The 19,797-nt window shown below is 42.1% G+C and overlaps 1 protein-coding gene and 2 pseudogenes across 1 annotated transcript; all 3 read right to left on the bottom strand.

Annotated features, from left to right (window-relative positions):
• Positions 1–1,093: 1,093 nt before the first annotated feature.
• On the bottom strand, positions 1,094–7,900 carry LOC119339559 (annotated as a pseudogene).
• A 1,191-nt stretch (positions 7,901–9,091) lies between these two features.
• Positions 9,092–15,792, bottom strand: LOC119339558 (putative UPF0481 protein At3g02645). The gene is made up of 2 exons (XM_037611569.1): positions 15,410–15,792; positions 9,092–10,409 (listed from the first exon to the last, which is right to left on the bottom strand). The coding sequence occupies exons 1-2, from the start codon at positions 15,790–15,792 to the stop codon at positions 9,092–9,094; spliced, it is 1,701 nt and encodes a 566-aa protein (XP_037467466.1).
• Positions 15,793–18,506: 2,714 nt separating this feature from the next.
• LOC119339557 overlaps positions 18,507–19,797 on the bottom strand; it is a 9,548-nt pseudogene continuing 8,257 nt past the window's right edge.

Genomic DNA, 19,797 nt, shown 5'->3' with positions numbered 1-19,797 from the left:
TACAGAGTGTACACGATATCTATAGCAGAATATCTCTAAAAAAATTGGCGTGTCATGCCTAAATAATGTACCCATTTCAAAGATTACATGACATTTTTGGGGCTCCAATACTGTTGCCGGCTCTTTTCAGCCTTACCCTTACTATCTCGGCTTGCTTCCGCTTCGGTTCCAATCACGCGTTCCTACCCGTTAAGAGGAATAAAATTTAGCATAAACCACACCTACATTAGGTCTTGTTTCCCCTGCCAGCACTCCCTTTTGAATTTTGGATATGGAACTAATATGCCAGACCCTATTTATAAATGAACAATGATGATATTATGGAAATATTCTCGCCCTACCTCTAAACAGGTGGATGAACAATAGTTCTATGTTTTTGAACATATGGTGGTGGCGAGGCCTCTTGATCGGTGGTTTTGTCATTTTCCTCCTTCTTTGGAATCTTATGTGATGCTAAGATATGTGTTACTTATTGTCAGAATTATTCCCGTTTATTTTAAGAAAACAAATATATTTGAATTGGCAATTCAAGAGTTTTCTCTCGAAAAGGAGGATAACCCCTGGCCTCTGCATCGATGCATACAACCATATATTATTACGGATGCAAAATCCAGCAGTCGAACAACATCGACCCCGAAATAAAGCGAATAGAAAACAAGAGGTCACATGTCTCGTGACAATATCTCCACCAGATAGACACTAACCCTATGATACAAGACGAAATCAAAACAAAAAATATACAACTCCGAGACTACGCCTTCAAGAAGGAATCGTCGCACGTGCGTCGATGATGACGAGTCCAATACAAGGTTGAACTCCAGATTCTCATCCCTAAAGCCATGCTTGAAACCACCACCTTCAGCAAGGACATGACACAGGTGTGCATCGACATAGCCTGACCGAAGTGCATAAATTCGTCGTTAAAGCTGTCTGTACCATCATTCATTATCTGGCTACTGACTCCTCGATAATCGGATACCTCTGGAGAGGACACCAGAAAGAAAAAGACGTCCCATACCGCCTACCCCCGTCACTATCGCACCACCTTCAATCCAGCAGCAACAAGTTAAACATGACACCTCCGCTGGAGTCATCACGCGGCACCTGCCGGTAGCAGACATGACTTGACGTCTCCGCAATAGACGTCATGTGTAGCATCCGCCGGTGGCTTCACCTGCCGGCGACAGGCATTGCTCGATGTCTCCGAAAAAGATGCACGTGTCACCTGCCTAGCTGCATTGAACCTATTCAAATCCCTCACAACAAACCTGTGCTCCAAAATGCCACTTATAAGCTTGAAGGCGTCGTGGCAGTCACATCACATCCTCTGGTTCTTCATCACCTTGATGATCATCCCCTTAGGAATAACCAGCAAACCAAACCCCAATGCCAACAACTCAATGTGCACTCCAACCATCTCACCTTTCATGTCCTCTCCATTGTCTTCAAGATCATCAAAGACTCTGTTACTACCTAGTCCACCCCCTGTAACCCTTCTCCTGCATCTTACCCTCTTAACTTACCAAGCTACTTCATCACTTCACCTGCCCTTGGCCCAGCAGGTGATACAAATCTGGTGTTGAGCACACATGGTATGTCCTTTATCTCAATCCAGCTGCACACAGGGTATGCCTTGTCGCCCCATGTTCGACCATACAGCAACAACATTGTCAGCCTGGCCGACTGAAATGTATGCATTTGACATCACTACTGGTGCACCTGCTACATCCAGGTTGAACTATGACACTCTGTGGCCCGCCCTGGCAGCTAGATCTAAGCGCTTGTGTGTCCGGCAAGCTGACATCAATGAGCTCCACAACATGAGGGTGTCACGCTGTTCGACCTGCGCCTCGTTGGCCAGCTCAAATGCCTCCTCGAGCCGTCCTGCTCGGCTGAGCATGTCAACTGCACATATGTACTGGCTGGTGATACATCCATTTTGCATCATGTTTTTATATTGATATTTATGGCATTATGGGTTGTTATAACACTTTATGGAGTAATTCTAATGCCTTTTCTCTCTTAATATGCAAGGTTTACACAAGAAGGGAGAATGCCGGCAGATGGAATTCAGGGCCTGGAAAAGCTACAGCAGAGATACCTATTCTGCACAACTCCAAATGAGCTGAAATTTCAGGGAGAATTATTTTGAAATGTATTAAAAATATTGGAAGGAAAATGTACCAGAGGGGAGCCGTCAGGTGCCCACATAGCACCTGGGCTCGCCACCCCCTCGGCGCACCCAGGTACTGTGTGGGGCCCCTAGCCCATTTCTGGCCCCCATCTTTTGGTATATAAGGTGTTTTACCCTAAAAAAATGAAGGGAGAACTTTCGAGACGAGGCGCCGCCGCTAGGAGGCGGAACTTGAGAAGGAGCACTTTTGCTCTCCGGCAGAGAGAATCTTCCGGGGACACTTCCCTCCGGGAGGGGGAAATCGAAGCCTTTGTCATCACCAACAACCCTCTCATCCTGGAAGGACCAATCTTCATCAACGTCTTCAACATCACCATCTCATCTCAAACCCTAGTTCATCTCTTGTATTCAATCTTTATCTCGAATCCTCAGATTGGTAGCCGTGGGTTGCTAGTAGTGTTAATTACATCTTGTAGTTGATGCTAGACCGTTTACTTGATGGAAGATTATGTGTTCAGATCCAATATGCTATTTAATACCCTCTGATCATGAGCATGACAATCATTTGTGAGTAGTTACTTTTGTTCTTTAGGACATGGGAGAAGTCTTGTCATAAGTAATCATGTAAATTTGACATTCATTCGATATTTTGATAATATGTATGTTGTCGATCCCCTTAGTTGTGTTATGTGAACGTCGACTACATGACACTTCACCATATTTGGGCCTAAGGGAATGCATTGTGGAGTAGTAATTAGATGATGGGTTGCTAGAGTGACAGAAGCTTAAACCCTAGTTTATGTGCTATTTCATAAGGGGTTGATTTGGATCCATATGTTTCATGCTATGGTTAGATTTATCTTCATTTTCCTTTCGTAGTTGCAGATGCTTGCGAGAGGGGTTAATCATAAGTGGGAGGTTTGTTCAAGTAAGAACAACATCCAAGCACTGGTCCACCACATATCAAATTATCAAAGTAGCGAACGCGAATCAAACAAACATGATGAAAGTGACTTGACGAAATTCCCGTGTGTCCTCAAGAGTGTTTTACATATTATAAGAAACCGTTCCGGTTTGTCGTTTGCTATAAAAGGGTTGGGCCACCTTGCTGCACTTGGTTACTGCTATTACTTGTTACTTGTTACGAAATATCTTTCTATCAAACTATCTGTTACCACTTATTTCAGTGCTTGCAGAAATTACCTTACCAAAAACCGCTTGTCATTTCCTTCTGCTCCTCGTTGGGTTCGACACTCTTACTTATCGAAAGGACTATGATTGATCCCATATACTTGTGGGTCATCAATGGCTCATGGACTGGCGCCATATTTGCCCTGCATGGAGTAGAGGAGATGGAGGCCGGTGTCAACAAGATCTGAATGGCTGCAAACGTGCATGGCGCCAAGCAGTGTAACACTGTTTGGTTGCACAGATCGATCGATCATCTCATTGAAAAAAGTGAGTGCGCACCTCCCAAAACCATACTTCGCTGCTGCTACGATGATGGAGGGATAGCAGAAAACCGATGGCTGCTTTAATCCTGTTGAACAACTTTTCCGAGTACTCGTAGAATCCATACTTGGAACAACTAAAGCCACAACAATCACGCCATTGCATCCCTGCCCAAACCAAAGGAGTGTTCCATGCTCAGACTTGCCAGCTCCAAGCCAGCCCGCCTCAAGATGGCAATGGGGCCCTGAAATCTGCGTCCCCGCAGATTTTTACCCTATTAGAAGACGGGGATGGACGTCTTTTCATCCAGCAGGGCTGTTGCTAGGCATATTGTACAACCCTGCATGTTTCGTGGGTTTACACCCGTTTCGGTAGTCCCCGAACCCGAAACCCAACAATACCCGGTAAAATACATTTTTTTGCTGCTAAAATTTACTGTTGTTTTGTTGCTGAAATATGCTTTTTTTTGCTGCTGAAAATATACTATGTTGCTACTGAAATAATATTCATTGCTGCCACTATTTATCTTATGTTGCTGCCTATGAAATATACTACTATGTATGTTGCTTAAATATGTTGATTTTTGTTGCTGTAATATGCTCCTTTTTTTCAAATGCTGCTGTTTTCGTTCACTGCTTGCGGGGACAAGTTCGCCGTGGGTTTAGAAAACCCGACGGGTTTATGGGACGGGCAAAAAACTAGCCCCGTGCACGGCGATGGAGACGGGGACGGGTTTGTGATTTTCTCGTGGGGATGGGTTTGGGCAAGCAAAACCCGGTGGGCCTTTGAAACCGGGATTAATGGGCTGTTTTCTACTGGTGCATGGTCGCGACTGTGAATTCAAACAGGATTACAGTGTCCTGCCCACCGGGATTTACAAAAATCTGTAACCATAACCAAAACAGATTTGCTATACAGTAGCACACACTACAAGAAACCTGTTAATGCGTGACGGTACTAATCCGTCACAGGCAAGACAAAATCCGTCATGGGTGCCCATCCTTGACGGATTTGAAATCCGTCATGTATATCGCGTCATAATTTGACATGGTGCTGTCCATGACGATTTTTGACCGTCAAGGCCCAGGCCCGCCCAAGGCCCAAACCATTGTGACGGAACAGACCGTCATGGACCAACGCCATGTAGAGTTTTCAATTGACCAACTGGAATGACGTGGCAGCCTACGTGGACATGATTTTTCAGTCACAGAAATCGTCATGGATATCCTACATGGGGTAGCCCATTAGTTCGACCCGTTAGCCTATTTCATTCAGCCCAACTTTCAACAATTACATTTTAAAGCATGATGCGTTATGCAAACCGTGGTGCTAAGACAAGGTATTTCCAAAGTGCCTCACGTGCACATATGAATCAATATATGCAGTCATCTACAAGCATCTATAACATAGCAGTTTACAAAATCCTCCACGGAATGATAATTTACAACATAGATTAATAAATTATATCACTCAGCAAAGTTAGGAAACAGTACAATCCAGTTCACACAAACAGAACATTTATACTAGTGAAGTTGTTATTCAAGTTCTTGCCATCTGCCCTCCTGATGGAAACTATCATGTCGTGCGAATTTTGATGGGCAGCACCAAGTAGCCTGGTACGCAATCATACCTAGCATATTTACAAGACCATTAGATATTTGTAGATATGCATAGATTGTAAAATATGAGAATTGTAACAAAGTAAAAATTAATAACTCATGCTCTCCAAAATTCTTAAATCTTGCAGTGCTACAAATGAGAATAACACAGTATCCACTACATATATAAGTTTCATGTAGATCCATATTAATTAAGGCAACCAGGTTGTGGGTAAAAAATTTAAATGTTACGTACTTGTGCATATCATCCAAACAAGAAAAATAAAAAAACTGGTCTAACAAAGGGGGACAATACATAAAACAGCGCACAAGATTCGTTCAATTATCATATGTCCAGTGATCCTTGATGATAATAAAAGAAGGGATAGTTATTTGTTGAGAAAACAAACATCTACATACTTCTACAGATGTGTCCAGTAATACAATATTTTTCCAGCCTTGTAAGTAGGCATGAATCAACAATTCTAGGATAGGTCCAGCAATACATTATTTTTCCAGCCTTGTAAGTAGGCATGAATCAACTTGTCAATATTGACAGAATGGCACCTTTGGGTACCAACAATTTGCACATATTGTTAACCAATCCCAGAAACTACCCTATTAGAGCATTAAGAAATTGGATATACCCTGAATAACAATATCCACATATTGTTAACACTTGACTGTTGAAACTTAGAACAAAAAAAGGTATATAGTGAAAATAATAAAACCAAAAGGCTATGAAGGAGATAGTAATGGACCTATCTAGACATTTTGCCCAAGGATACATTTCGCTTGTAAGGCTAAGAGATCATCAACAATTATCAAGCATACAGCTAAAGAATTAGTATTTGACAGTAACAATAAAAAAAAGTGGCGATGCAAAATTACCACCAGCAGTGAGGTAACGTGATGGTGTTGAGAAAATTGCATACAATCTGGGTGTCCATGAGATAGACCTGGGCAAAGCATTAGGATACTGTTAAACAACTTTGGCAGAGAATTAGGATTGACACGTACAAGAATTTCATTGGAGCCCAAAGTCAATGATAACACCAATATTATTATTTGCTGCAAACCAAGATCAAATAAGAACACCAACATTTTCAAAGCTGCAGATTGTTACACTATTTCATTATTTGTGTGTGCCTCTAAATCTCTAAAGCTGCAGATTGTTAAACTTTCATTTTAGAGCCTCAATCATGTTGAATGGAGCAGCGTATTTAGTGGTAAATGTTGTGCCCCTCCCTCTAGCTCAGGGAGTAGCTTATTCAATGGTAAAACTATGTGCCCCTCCCTCTGCCTATCAGCTTTTGTAGATGGAAGAAAGTTACTTCTAAAGCTTGCTGTGGTATGTTCAATCGTAGAAGTTTCACAGCACCATATACTAACATATATTGCAAAAATGTGCCTTGAATGTCACATGCACACACCAAAATACGTCCAACATTAATTCAGATAGGAAAATGTACAAACATATGCAGGATTTTTTTTTCAAGAATACCGATCAGTCCTTAAGCTAGGCATGGTCAGAACTAACAAGTACTACCTCAATCTCAAAATATATATACGTTTTTCTAGGCTAGTTTAGCCTATAAAAACATTTTATATTTCAAGATGGCAGGTAGTATGTCTCAACTAGCATTGATATTTGATCCTAATAGCAACAAACATGAGTACATCTAACTTAGACAAGTTCTGCTACAAATAAAAATGCACACTGGTATACTATACCAAACAACCACTTCTCGGTGTAGAAGTAGTTTGCAACTATGCCAGGGAGTAAAGTGGTAGATAATATAAAAATATAGGGATATGCCAGACTAATAACAATAGAAAGGAGAAGAACAGTAATACGGGCATGGCCTAATTTTTGGTTAGGGACTAAACGTGAACCACCACACAGCTTGTCTAACTAGTACTCCCTCCATAAATAAATATAAGAGCATTTATCTCACTATTTTAGTGATCTAAACACTTATATTTCTTTACAGAGGGAGTAGTTACTTAATTAACTAGCAGATTACACAAACTCTACACTGCTAATGCTCGCACGGTTAGAGAAGAAAAGGGAAATAGCCAACAGTGCTAGTCTATTGTTGGCTGTAACTTGCGAGTATCAGGAAACAAAGCGGCCACGTTTTCTGCATCAGGTTCAGTCCAAGAAAATTGGAGAGTCCCTGGAGAACTATACTAAAGAAGAGCAGCAGTCACTGGGAAAGAAAATAAAAAACCAGAGTGAGAGGGTCGACCTTCTTGTTCTCTGGGGAATCATGGTTGTCGGGGCTGCTAGCCATCGAGCTCATCTGGCTCGAGCGTGGGGTCTCGGTCGTTCCCATCCATCGAACTGGAGAGGCTGCTGATCTGAATCAAAGCAAAAAAAACTTTGATTGGGGATGGGAGAGAAGAGGAAGTAATGGATAGAGGAGACGACCGGGGAGGGGGAGCGGGGATGGACCTTGTGAGGGGTGTTGATGTTGTCGGCGAGGTCGAGCTCGGGCCTGCCGCAGGTCACGGTCTTCGTCCTCTCCTCATCCGGCCCTTGCTGCTCCAAATCTCCCGATGGCGAGGCAATTTGCGCGGCCTGTGAGACGGATGAGGGAGATCCCTGCCGTAGATCCATGGCCCAGCTCATGGGTTGTGAGCAGCTGAGGCGCGCCACGGCGGCTAGGATTGGCCGCCACTTCCATCGGGCCACTTCAGCCGCTGTCGCCATGGATCTCGGGCCGTCATCGTCGCTTGGAGGCGGGGAGGTTGAGGCAGAGGACAGTGGCGAGAAGAGGAGAGGAGAGGCGAGGCATGGTGGCGGCAGATGGAGAACGGGATTGGGGACGGGATTCTCTTAGGGTTTGCTTTTATATGGGGAAAGGTTTAGGCCTTTAGGTGGGCTTTAGCGGGCTTGCGGGTCTGTACTAGGCGGTTCATGACGAATTTCGAAACTGTCATCGGAAATCCGTCATGTATTAACAAGTTTTTTGTAGTGACGAGACATGTGCATGGTGGAAATGTAAAACATGTTTGACAGCTGACGACACTGCATCACGGAACTCTGTACGTAGGAAAGGTAAAGGGAAGAAGCAAGCTAGCTACTGCCCTCCACCGCCGCCCGTGCAAGGCCTTTGTTCATATTCCTCAAGATGAATGGTCAAAGCTTATTCAAAGACACGACAAGCTTTCTTGGCTATGGAGGTGATTAGTTTGGCTACAAGCTGTTTGACCCTATAGCAAGGAAAGTTGTGAGAAGCCGTGATGTTGTGTTTGTAGAAAACCAAACAATTAAGGATATTGTGAAGACAAAGGGGCAGGTCCCTCCTCAGCAACAGCAAGACATGATTGATTTTGACCCAGTTTCCTGCAACTCCAGCTCCTCTGCAAGTTGATAGTGAGTAGTTCTTTTTTAGTTTTTATGCAATCTAATTTACATTTCATTTAAGTTATGTAAATTAGTTTATGTAACTGGTTGAATCGAGTTTGAATCAAGTTTGATGAAGCTGTTTGAATCAAATTTGTACTGAATTTGTGTTCAATTTTCTGAAGGAGTCAAGTTTAGGAGTTCGGTTAGAAACACTCCTTTTTTAAGGAGCAAATATGCTCCTCTAAATGATGCTTGGCTGTATCCTCCTCCAAATTACAGGGGATTGATTAGAAATGCTCTAAGCATTGGGATTTTGATTTGAATTTTGTTAAGGTGACATGGTCACGACGGTGAACTCAAACAGGATTAGAGTGTCCTGCCCACCGTCTGCGAAGGATTTACAAAAATCAGTAACCATAACCAAACTATACTTCAAGTTTGTTCGACACTTCATAGTAGCACGGGACATGCATGGTGAAAATGCAAAACATGTTTGACAGTTGACACTGCATCGCGGAGCTCTGTACATAGGAAAGTGAAGAAGCTCGGTAGCTACTGCCCTCCACCGCCGGCCGTCAGCTGCGGTATACGGCCGGCGAACCAGCGCTTGCAGTCGTAGACGGTGCACAAGGTCTGCAGCGCCGTCATGAGCAGCAGCACCACCGTGGCGAGCAGCGTGAGCATCTTCCACGACCTGAACACGTACCGCTTCAGCATCCTCCTCGCTCTCACGGCCGCGCCCCGGTCCCGGTGCGCGTTCACCTCCATGATCACGCAGTCCAGCAGTGGCGCCTTGCTCGGCCGCACCGCCCGGCACATCCCGTTCCACATCTCCGCGGCCTCCTTGTTGCTCTTCATCCCGTTCACGATGATCCCGCATCCCGTCAAGATCTTCACGTCCCTGGGGGTGTCGATGATGCCGTTCATGAGCTCCGTGTACCGCGCCAGCACCAGCGGCCCGCGCACGGCGGCCGTCTCGTACGCCACCAGGTTGCGGAGGATCACATCCGTGTTGCTGTCGAGGTGGAGCACCGGCAGGGTCAGCGTCGCCGTGGCCGCGTCGAAGGCGATCCCGGCCATGCCCTCCGGGGCCGGCAAGAACCGCACGCCGCACGCGGCCAGCTGCGCCACCGACGGGATCATTATCTCCTGGGCCAGCGGCGACTTGATGATGGTCGCCAGGTTCACGCCCTTGAGCAGCGCCGCCACGTCCGTCGACGTCATCAACTTCCCGAGCAGCTGCGCCACCCCCGACAGCTGCGGCACCTTGCCCACAATCCACCCCGGGAGGCTCGAAACCGCGCTCATCGGCTTAGAGATCAGGTTCTTGATGAACCGTACAGGCGGCACGTCGAGGCTGGACACCTGCATGCACGCCTGCTGCACCTTGTCGGTGTCCGGGACCTGCTGCTCCTCGACCGCACCGTGCGCGTCAAGGGTGATGGCCACCTCTGGGACCAGCGGCGGAAGCTTCGCCGCGTTTAGCTGGGCAGAGACGGCCGAGGCGGGCACGAGGAAATGGTAGAGGAGCTCCAGCAGGTGGCCGTGCTCGGCGATGTCGCCGGTGAGGGCCGGCGTGTTTGTCTTGATGGGGCACACGTCCCTGATGAAGCGGTCCAAGACGACGCGCATGGCATCGGCGGCGGCTTCCTCGGAGCCGTGGCGGAGCTGGAGCGCGGCGGTGAAGAGGAAGAGCGGGATCTGGTTCTCGAGCATCATGGCGTCCCGCACCGTCGCGTTGATCCAGTTGGGCGAGGAGGACACCAGGTTTGTCGCCTTGTCCACGTGGTACTTCTCAAGGAAGTCGAGGAGGAAACACGTGTCGATTGCCATCATCCATGACAGCGTCTGCTCGTTCAGCTCAAGGAACCTACATTCATTCATTGCAGGTATGCTCGATGAGGCTTGTATTTTTCTCTTCTAATGATAATAAAAAAATTCCTATATTTTAATGATACTAAGCTGAAAGCATTGACACAATATAGATAAATTTTTACACAGCTTATAGATTTGAATGATGACCACTTAAGGATTGATGATGAAATTCGAGAGTTAGATTCATACATTCAGTACTAGTCAAAGCTATAACTAGGAGGAGATCAAACGTTGCCAAGTTTCGAAATTTGTGATGGGCATGGTTTATACAAGCTAGTTTAACTTTCATAAAACAATGTGATTATAGCACTGTTTCAGCTAGATTTTATTGAGCTACTTTGCTTCTTGAGGGTTCATCTTAATTTTTTGTAAAAGCAAGGCAATTCTGCTTGTTTACATGAACATATGATTATGGTTTTGTGGTGATGTACTTTGAGTTTAGAAGTCGAAGATGAATTGTAAGCGGGCCCTTTTGAGTCAGTGTTTGTTGTGGGTTGAATTTTGCCTAAAATGGGTATTTTGTTTCTATTTTAATTTGTGTTGTGACTTAAGTTATTTTTAAATATGTGAATTTTACAAGTACACATTTTAAATGTATGCAACTTTGGTACCTACAAGATTGTGTAACTGGAGTATATAGGAAGCTTTCAAAAAAAAATCTTGTGTTTGTATATGCCATATAGTTATTTCTTCTGTTTATAAAGTTTACAATTGCATGCATTGGGTTTCCCTCTTAACAAAAAGAGAAGGTAGAATTAATATGAAATAATTTTTATGTTCGAATTGTCATATGGTCTATAGTGTTAGTTTCATGCAACCGTTCAAACTATTTTAGTAGGTAATCTAACTTTATTGATTGGCTAAATAAAAGTTTTGACAAGCCATGCAACTATAACAGTTTGAGTTTATTTTTCCTCTCTGATTCTCTGGTACCGGTGTCATCTTGGTAGTACTGGTTAGCTTGCAAAAGTAATTGACAATCAATATTTTGTGTGTGTACATCTGCGATCAACTCATTATGTTCCTAAAAATAGTAAAAAAGATATTCATTGTATGGGGATGCAAGTAAAATCCTCTACAGTTAAATAACTCTCTATTTTTTATTTGCCTCTCAAAATGAATGCTAGATTATATAATCCTTATAAGAATAACCACATGGCACGAAATTGCATTTTAACGGGAAATGCCAGGATTCTCTAGCATGTACTTATAGTAATTCATTAATAAAATATAGAAATCATAGTGAAAAGAGAAGAAAGTATACATGAAGCAGAACTAAAAAGAAACAAATGAAAAAAAACAAATATGTACAACTCAGGTAAGAAATAATCCAATGAGTTACTGGAAAGATTTAACCCAGGCCTAGAACTAATGATATCTTTCCCTTATCTAGCCAGCTTAGTTCATCCTTCATATTCCTAATAAGGGTAACGATAAGACACCAATTTGTGACTGTGCACCGGCCAGACATTTCAAATTGCTTATTGTAATCCTGTAACCAATTAATGTGAAATCTTAATGGATCTGCATTCTGAACTTCCTTTAAAATGCTCTCAATGTAAACCTAAGAAAAAGAACACAAGAGAAGAAAAACACCGGTGTGTTTGAAGTACGTTTGTGGTGAAGAAAGACGGCTACTCTCCCGAAATCGAGGGACCTAGAAATATATATAAGTACCCCAAGGTATTTTTTGTTGAATTTATGTCCCTTCTTTTATGTACATGTAATGCAAAATTGAATATTATCTGGTAAATTGCTAGTAATGTAATTAATGTATTAAAAGTGGCAAATGATTCCAGAAAAATATCAATTTTTTGTAATGGCATTGTAATGTCATATGTTCCATGTGGAAAAGTTTAGGGATGTTTTAGATGAAAAAACTAAATGTACTACAGAAGGTACCTTAACTTGGTATTTCAAAAAATAAAATGAAAAATATTTCACAACAGGGTGGAGAAGGGAGTCTCGTTTGTGCATGCCAGTGTAAAGGATTTCTATAACAAATGGGTTGATCTATATTTTAGGTCATCTCCAAGAAATGAAAAGAAATGTTAAACATCCGTGTGGCATAAATAGACCACTAACAATGAGATTATCAGGTTTTAATACTAAAACATGGGAACAAAGTCTGAAAAACATGAAACTTGGCATGGTGTCAAGATATGACCTCAATAGGCTATGGATTTTTTTTAAGAATGTTTCATAAATTTTGTGATGTACGGTGCTTAGAAATTGAAGTAGCTCCAATGAAGAATCTTCTATTTGAAAGAGAATGTGTCAACTTTGAAAGCGAAACGACAGTTGCTTCATCGTTTGACCTTGAATTGATTATACTGATGATACAATTGATGATACTGATGATACACCAAATTAAATTGGATCGAAAAAGTGAAACAAACACAAATATCAAGAATACTGATGATACAACAATGAATAGATTAGCAAAGCTATACAACTACAGTAGGTTGACTTATCCTCTTTGATCTTTCATATCTAAAAAGCTAGCCCGTACTACCAGATTTCTCTGCACTTGGGTGCTTCCACGTCACCTCAATTATTGACAGCCACCCGATCAAAATTGTGTGACAACATGTCATGTGTACTCATAAGTTACATCTTTTCTATTAATCCGCCGATGAAAACAATGCCACCTCATCAAGTCATGCATGTTATATTTTTAGTTAATATATTATTGTAACAAATGCCACCCCATCAACGCGTGCATGTCTTTTTTTGTCCAGGGAAATCAAATCATGCATGCAAGTCACAAGTTAAAAAAATTGCGTTAATTTTGTGTGGTCATGGACAGTATATGCGTTCAATGCTTGGAGCAAAAAAATATACTTCATGCTTCATATTTTTTTTTAAAGATGTTGTGTTTAGTTCGGTGCAATAGTTTTCCTCTTTTTATGTTTTTATCACATTCTTCTTTTTTTAATGCAAACTGAGAACTCCCTTACATTTGTTTCTCTATTAAATTTATATATTTTAAAGTATCTATTTATGTATTTTCTTTCACATGGTTCATCCGGCAACGCGCGGGCATCACCTAGTTCTCTATGTGCAAATGTCATCTTAGTATCTAGCTTGCAGAAGAACTGAACAATATATTACTTAAATATTGAAGGCATTGTGTCTCGTTAACAACAATATATGTTGTCTGTACATGTCTACGATGTAGACAAGTGTGTTTCTAAAAGGAAAACATGACGATCCCTGTCATCTTCAGGTCAAACGGTACTTTTTAACCTTTTTATGTTAGGGGGTGCAAGTAGCAATCGTTCACAATTAAATAACTCTCCCGTTTTCTTTGCCTTAGCAATGCTAGATTACAAAATCTTCATAAGGATAGCCACATGACACCAATTTAATTGTGACCGCGCCGGCCAGAAATGTCAAATTGGTGTGCTCATCTCTACGTTCTCACCTGCCTTAAAAAACATCACAAGGCCAGAATAAGAAAGACTTTGGACAGCAAGCAAGAGAAAAAAGGGCACTAACTGGTGAAATACGTTCATGAGGAAGAGAGAGGTCATGTTATTCATGATTTTAGAATAACACAAATTAAATTATTGTTTAGTGTCTACATAAATTGTACCTACTGTGGTGGCCCACACACTTCTGCAGCTTGATTTTACTATGCGGATTTGATAAATCTAAGCCGACATGGCTACCTGTGTAACTTAATTATGCAGCCCTTTCATCCATTTTTTTTCAATGTGGGGACATCAAAGTAGTTTGCGACTATTCTCTCTTGTGACCCCTCTCCACAAATATATTTTGGAGGAAGTTTCTACAAAAAATAAATCTTACAAACAAAAGCTTAGATATAATTTTATGTTTAGTTCCTTTACTTGCCTTAACACTGCTTGTATTTTATGTCATTAATTGAAAGGAAACTTTAAACAGAACACCTGTATATTTAATTTATCTTTATTACTCCATGTCTCTTGTCCTCCCTTAAAGTGATTTCTTATATGATCCATTGCCTGTTAAATCATACACAAAGAGAATTTTGCATCGCGAGTGAAATATATAGATGGCCCCCATAATAAACTTGTGTCCTAGTTTTGTTGAGTGTCCATTTATCATTGTGTATTTCATATGTATGTATTTATTGAAAAGTTGATAAAAAAATTCTCACGCTCGCTTGCAATGTATAGCTTCTCCTTTCTAATAATGTTGGCAATGCATATTATTAAGTTATATACGTTTAAGTACAGTTAAAATTCTTTATTGATTTAATTATCAGCAAAATAAAGTTAAAATATTTATTAGATACATCTAACTGAACCTTATCATACCATTTTTGCTTCATTTTTAACTAATACTGATTTTCCCAGAAAAAAAATCTGAACATAAGATATTTTTTAAGGTTATAAGCCTATTTTGAGAGCTTAATTAGATGGATGACTAAGTATATCACTACTATATACTAGTAATCATGTATGTGCACATGTTAATATTAGACAATATATTAATTGCATTGCACACTAATATTCGGCAAAATCATAATTACGTACTGATATTAGGTAGGATATAACTAATTGCTTTGCGCTGGCTTTCATAGGTATGCTATTAATTAGGCGGGGTGCTAATCTTGTTTGGTGCTAAATATGTTTAGGGCTAGAGACTGGGAGAGTGTAGATCTTTTTTGTGTGGGGAGACAATATAGATCATTGGGTAGACATGATTGAACACATGAGATGTGTTGAATCTCCGCAACTCACTCTTTTTGTATATTGGTATAGATATATTTAAAAATAACGCAAACATTAAAAAAATACATTTGCCCTTACGTTAATCGTCCGCTCCTACGTTCCCTCCCCATTTAAGTTTTCTCTCCCATGTCTGGATTTTCCCATCAATTTTTCCTTTGTTTTATTGACTTATCAAATAAACATGATTTTATTTAGTAAGCCAAATAAGAATTTATCAAATAATTTAAAAAATATATGCAGTAGAAAGAAGAAAATGCAGTAGGGCCGGCGGTACCTGTGGTATGGGGCCCTGATCTTGTCCTGCATGCCGACGAAGTTTTGCACGAGATGGTCGAACGTGTGGTGAGGGGCGAAGAGCTGCTCTCCGCGCTTGGCCGCGGCGAGCTTGTAGCGCTCCATGTCCCTCAGCCCGGGCCGCTGGTAGTGGTATGGCCCCAGGGCGAAGTGCTGCGGCGTGTACGCCTCGGGCCTCGTGGCCCGCAGCAGCCGCGGCACGTCGAAGACCATGGCCACGGCGCCCAGCTCCTCCGCCCCAGCCTCCATCCGCCGCCGCACCTCGCTCACCCACCGCGACTCGTCCAGCTCCACGCCGGCGTTTGCCGCGGCCGCCCGCACGAACCGCGCCTGCGCCTGTAGCTGCGGCTGCGCCAACGCCATCGCCCTTGCCCCTTGGCTGAGCTTAGCTTAGCTTAGTGCGCGCGTACGTAGGTAGGTATAGTTCCTCGTGCTACTTGCTTCTTAGACGAGCTGTATATATCGCCTCCAATGGCTTCTAATTATACATATTGACTAGACCAAGTTAACACTCGAGGTCAATGTATGTCGCCTCCAATGATGTTGCTCCTCTTGGTACGTACTCCCTCCGTTCCTAAATATTTGTCCTTTCAGATATTTCAAATGAACTACCACATATAAATGTATTATAGACATACTTTAAAGTGTAGATTCACTCGTTTTGCTTTGTATGTAGTCTGTTGAAATTTCTAGAAAGATAAATATTTAGGTACGGATGGAGTATACATAAAGTATGCATGCAAGTGGCTGTGGGTAGTTAATCATCATACAGCAGCTGCATAGTTAAAAACGAAGATTATCAAAAGTGTGAAACATGCACCACACCAGACAGGTAATTAAATTAGTAGGGTCGTGACCTGGAAACCAGTGCTATTTTAATGCCCACGGTGAACAAGTTGTTATTGCGTCTACGTACGTGTGTGTTGGCTCTGTATGCACGTGGGCGTGACGTGATGAATCATCATGTACAACCATTGGTGCGTCCGTGCAACTAGCTAGGCCATGTAGAAGTAGTTTAACGAACCACGGTTGCAAGGGATAAGGCCGGTTGTAATGGGGAGTATCATATACTAGTATCATGCATATGATACTAGTGTATGATACTACCTTCCTAATGCATAGTATCATATATTAGTATCATGTTGTACTCTATTTATTGCCATGCATGACACAAAGTAGCATAGCATTTAATATGATACAGTATCATGATATGATACTACACCCTCTCTTTCTACATTTAATGCTATGACACCTCATCAAAATTGCCTAGTTGGCATGCATGATACTAGCTATGATACTACCATTACGACCAGCCTAACCGAGCTGATGTGGCAAGCGAATTAACTAGGACCGGACCGGACCCGACCCGACGTCTCCGCGCAGGATTAACATCCGCAATCTGGTTTTCTTTTCTTCAGAGATCCATCGGAGCCGTGGCTGCAAGTTTCCCTGATTCGGTTTTGTCTTTGTCGGTGGATCAAGTTACTGATAAAGTTCGTCAAGATTAACGTCTGGGAACTGGTTTCTGCTTGAGCCCGATCGGAAGTCAGAGGCAAGAGTAGCCGTTTAGTGGTCTATTGACCTCCATTGTAATTATAATTATGTTTGATGTGGTTTGTACTTTGAAAAAATTTCATAATAAATTTGGATCTTTTCACGAACAAAAAAAAAATTGCGGCGAGTGAAGTCAACCGATAAAGTTAAGCTGCCACAGGCCAAAAATCATGTTCTTGAACTTCAGCAATTTAAACGACACTGGATGATCACGGTGAATAAATACTATATGGATAATCTTACGTGAATGATCTTGGTTCCATCTAAATATGTTTGAATATTCAGCAATTTTTGGCAACAGAATTACTTTAAAAGCAAACAGATTTATTGACAAAATAAGCATAGTTTAACCAGTCAAACCATGTTGAAAGTCACATGAACGAAACAGTATTTTCAGTTGTTTATGCGCATATCTAAAATTATTCAAATATCCCCTAACACTACAAGCATAGCAATTGATATGGCGCATAGCAAGCCAGAGGCAAAGAAATTTAATACACAGAACTAAGTTGTGAACTATATGATGACTGAAAAAATGCTACAAGAAAATTCAATAGTTTCAGTAGCAGTTAAAGAGGATATACACATAATTTCATATTGAATCGGATGAACTATGCTAAAAAATTGCATTCATCACTTGCCTATTACACCATGATGATATGGTCTTTAGCTGATAGCTATTGCATATACACAGAACCATCAAGAATAAAGTTGGACTCCTTGGGTGAATTAAAATTATATTTTCACATCACATACACAAAAAAAATCTAACAGCAGAGTTGTGAACTACTGGACAAAAGTACCTGATCAAGAGATGACTTCACAAACATTGCTATCCTTTGTGAATTGCATAATCAATTGTGTTAGCATCATCACCCAATCCAACAAATGTGGCTGGATATTTGTCCGGAAAATTGGAGTACTCTATGGCCATTCCATCAATCATAACAAGAAGACCAAATAGCATCAACTTCAAAGGAGATAAGTTGAAATACAAATACAAGGATCACCAAATAGTTCATCCATATGCAAACAACATTTTGTCAAGATATGTTGTGCGCCCCAACATTTTGATATTGCCCTTTGACTTACTTGTGAAATATCTATTTGGAAACTGAGAAATTCTTATCAAAAAAATGTTTCTAGCTGATTGGATTTCAGCATTTTCCCCGGGAAACTTGTGCGAGATAACCAAACAGTTAGAAACATAGTACAGTTCATAATTGATGTTTACCTTTAAGATCTCATCTGATTATCATGCATTAGTTGTCCATTCATCCATGTAAGATATTTTACATGTTATTTTTCAGTCCACGAAAAATATTCATCGATGGAAATGGAAGATTGATCAATCTAAGTTGATTAAATTTAACAGGAAACTCAACACAATAATTGGGTCAGTTTCAACAAGCACATTGATACTCTGGTACCGGTCAACCTAAATATCTTTATGAAGAGAAATCGACAATGGTGTTTTCTTTCTGTATCACAAAGGGGACAATCATTTTGATTTCAGCCTTGAATCACCAGTAGTCATTGCAAGAACATGACTGCATCTTGAGGTTATAGAACCTATTCAGATCACTCACAACAAACTAGCGCTCCTCCATAATGCCACTTATAAGCTTGAAGGCACCATGGCAATCGCAGCACAACCTCAGGTTCTTCATCACCCTGATGGTCATCCCCTTGGGAATAACCCAATGCCAACAACTCATTGTGCACTCCAACTATCTCACCTTTCCTGTCCTCTCCATCCTCTTCATGAGCATCAAAGACTCTGGTACTACCTAGTCCGCCCTTGTAACCCTTCTCCCGCAACTTATCCTCTAACTCATCAAGCAAAATCATCACCTCACTTGCCCTTGCACCGGCGGGTGATACCAGTCCGGCGTAGAAGAGGTAGGGAATGTCGTAAATCTTAATCCAGCTGCACTCAGGATCTTTCCGTATGCCTCGTCGCCTCATGTTCGACCATAGAGCAGCAACATTGTCAGTCTAGCCGGCTGAGGTGTATGTGTTTGACATCACAACCAGTGCACCTGCTAAATCTTGGTTGAACTCTGACACTCTATGGCCAGCCCTGGCAGCTAGATCTGCGCCTATGTATCTGGCAAGCAGACATCAATGAGCTCCATAGCATGAGGGCGTCATGGCTTTCAACCTGCGCTTCGTTGGCCAGCTCAAATGCCTCCTCGAGCTGTCCTGCTAGGCCGAGCATGTCAACCACACATATGCAATGGCTGGCACATGGACCGATGTCATATTTGCTCTGCATGGAGTGGAGGAGATGCAGGCCGGTGTCAACAAGACCTGAATGGTTGCAAGCGTGCATGACGCCAAGCAGTATAGGACTGTTCGGTTGCACACCTCGATCGATCATCTCACTGAAAAGTGAGATCAGGAATGAAGACGATGCTGACTACGACCCTTTGGCGCATCTGGCTGCAGAGAAACGGTTGCACATTCAGGTCAACACTACTAGGAAAAGGGCTATAGATAGGATTGATTCTAATGGCGCACCAGGGAAGCAGTGCGCCACTACTATATACTAATGGCGCACCTGTTTGTGGTACGCCATTAGTGTGTAAGACACTAATGGCGCACCGTAAACGCAGTGCGCCACTAGTATGAATTACTTTTTTTTCCATTTTCCCATACATACTAATGGCGCATCTGGTCCGTAATGCGCCATTACTATCTATAACTACTAATGGCGCACCAAGCAGGCAGTGCGCCATTAGTATATAAAACACCATTCCCACTCCACCGCCGACCCCCTGCCTGCACCCTCCCCCACTCCACCGCCGCCGC

This window comes from Triticum dicoccoides, chromosome 7B (genome assembly GCF_002162155.2).
Source record: "Triticum dicoccoides isolate Atlit2015 ecotype Zavitan chromosome 7B, WEW_v2.0, whole genome shotgun sequence".
Lineage (NCBI taxonomy): Eukaryota > Viridiplantae > Streptophyta > Magnoliopsida > Poales > Poaceae > Triticum > Triticum dicoccoides.
This window is presented reverse-complemented; position numbering and strand designations above follow the sequence as displayed.

Bases quoted from the DNA above. Each gene is read 5' to 3' on its own strand.
- LOC119339558 (XM_037611569.1), bottom strand. From the start codon at position 15,792: ATGGCGTTGGCGCAGCCGCAGCTACAGGCGCAGGCGCGGTTCGTGCGG. The intron at 10,410-15,409 runs GTACCGCCGGCC...GAATGAATGTAG, and splicing joins ATCAGGGCCCCATACCACAG to GTTCCTTGAGCTGAACGAGC.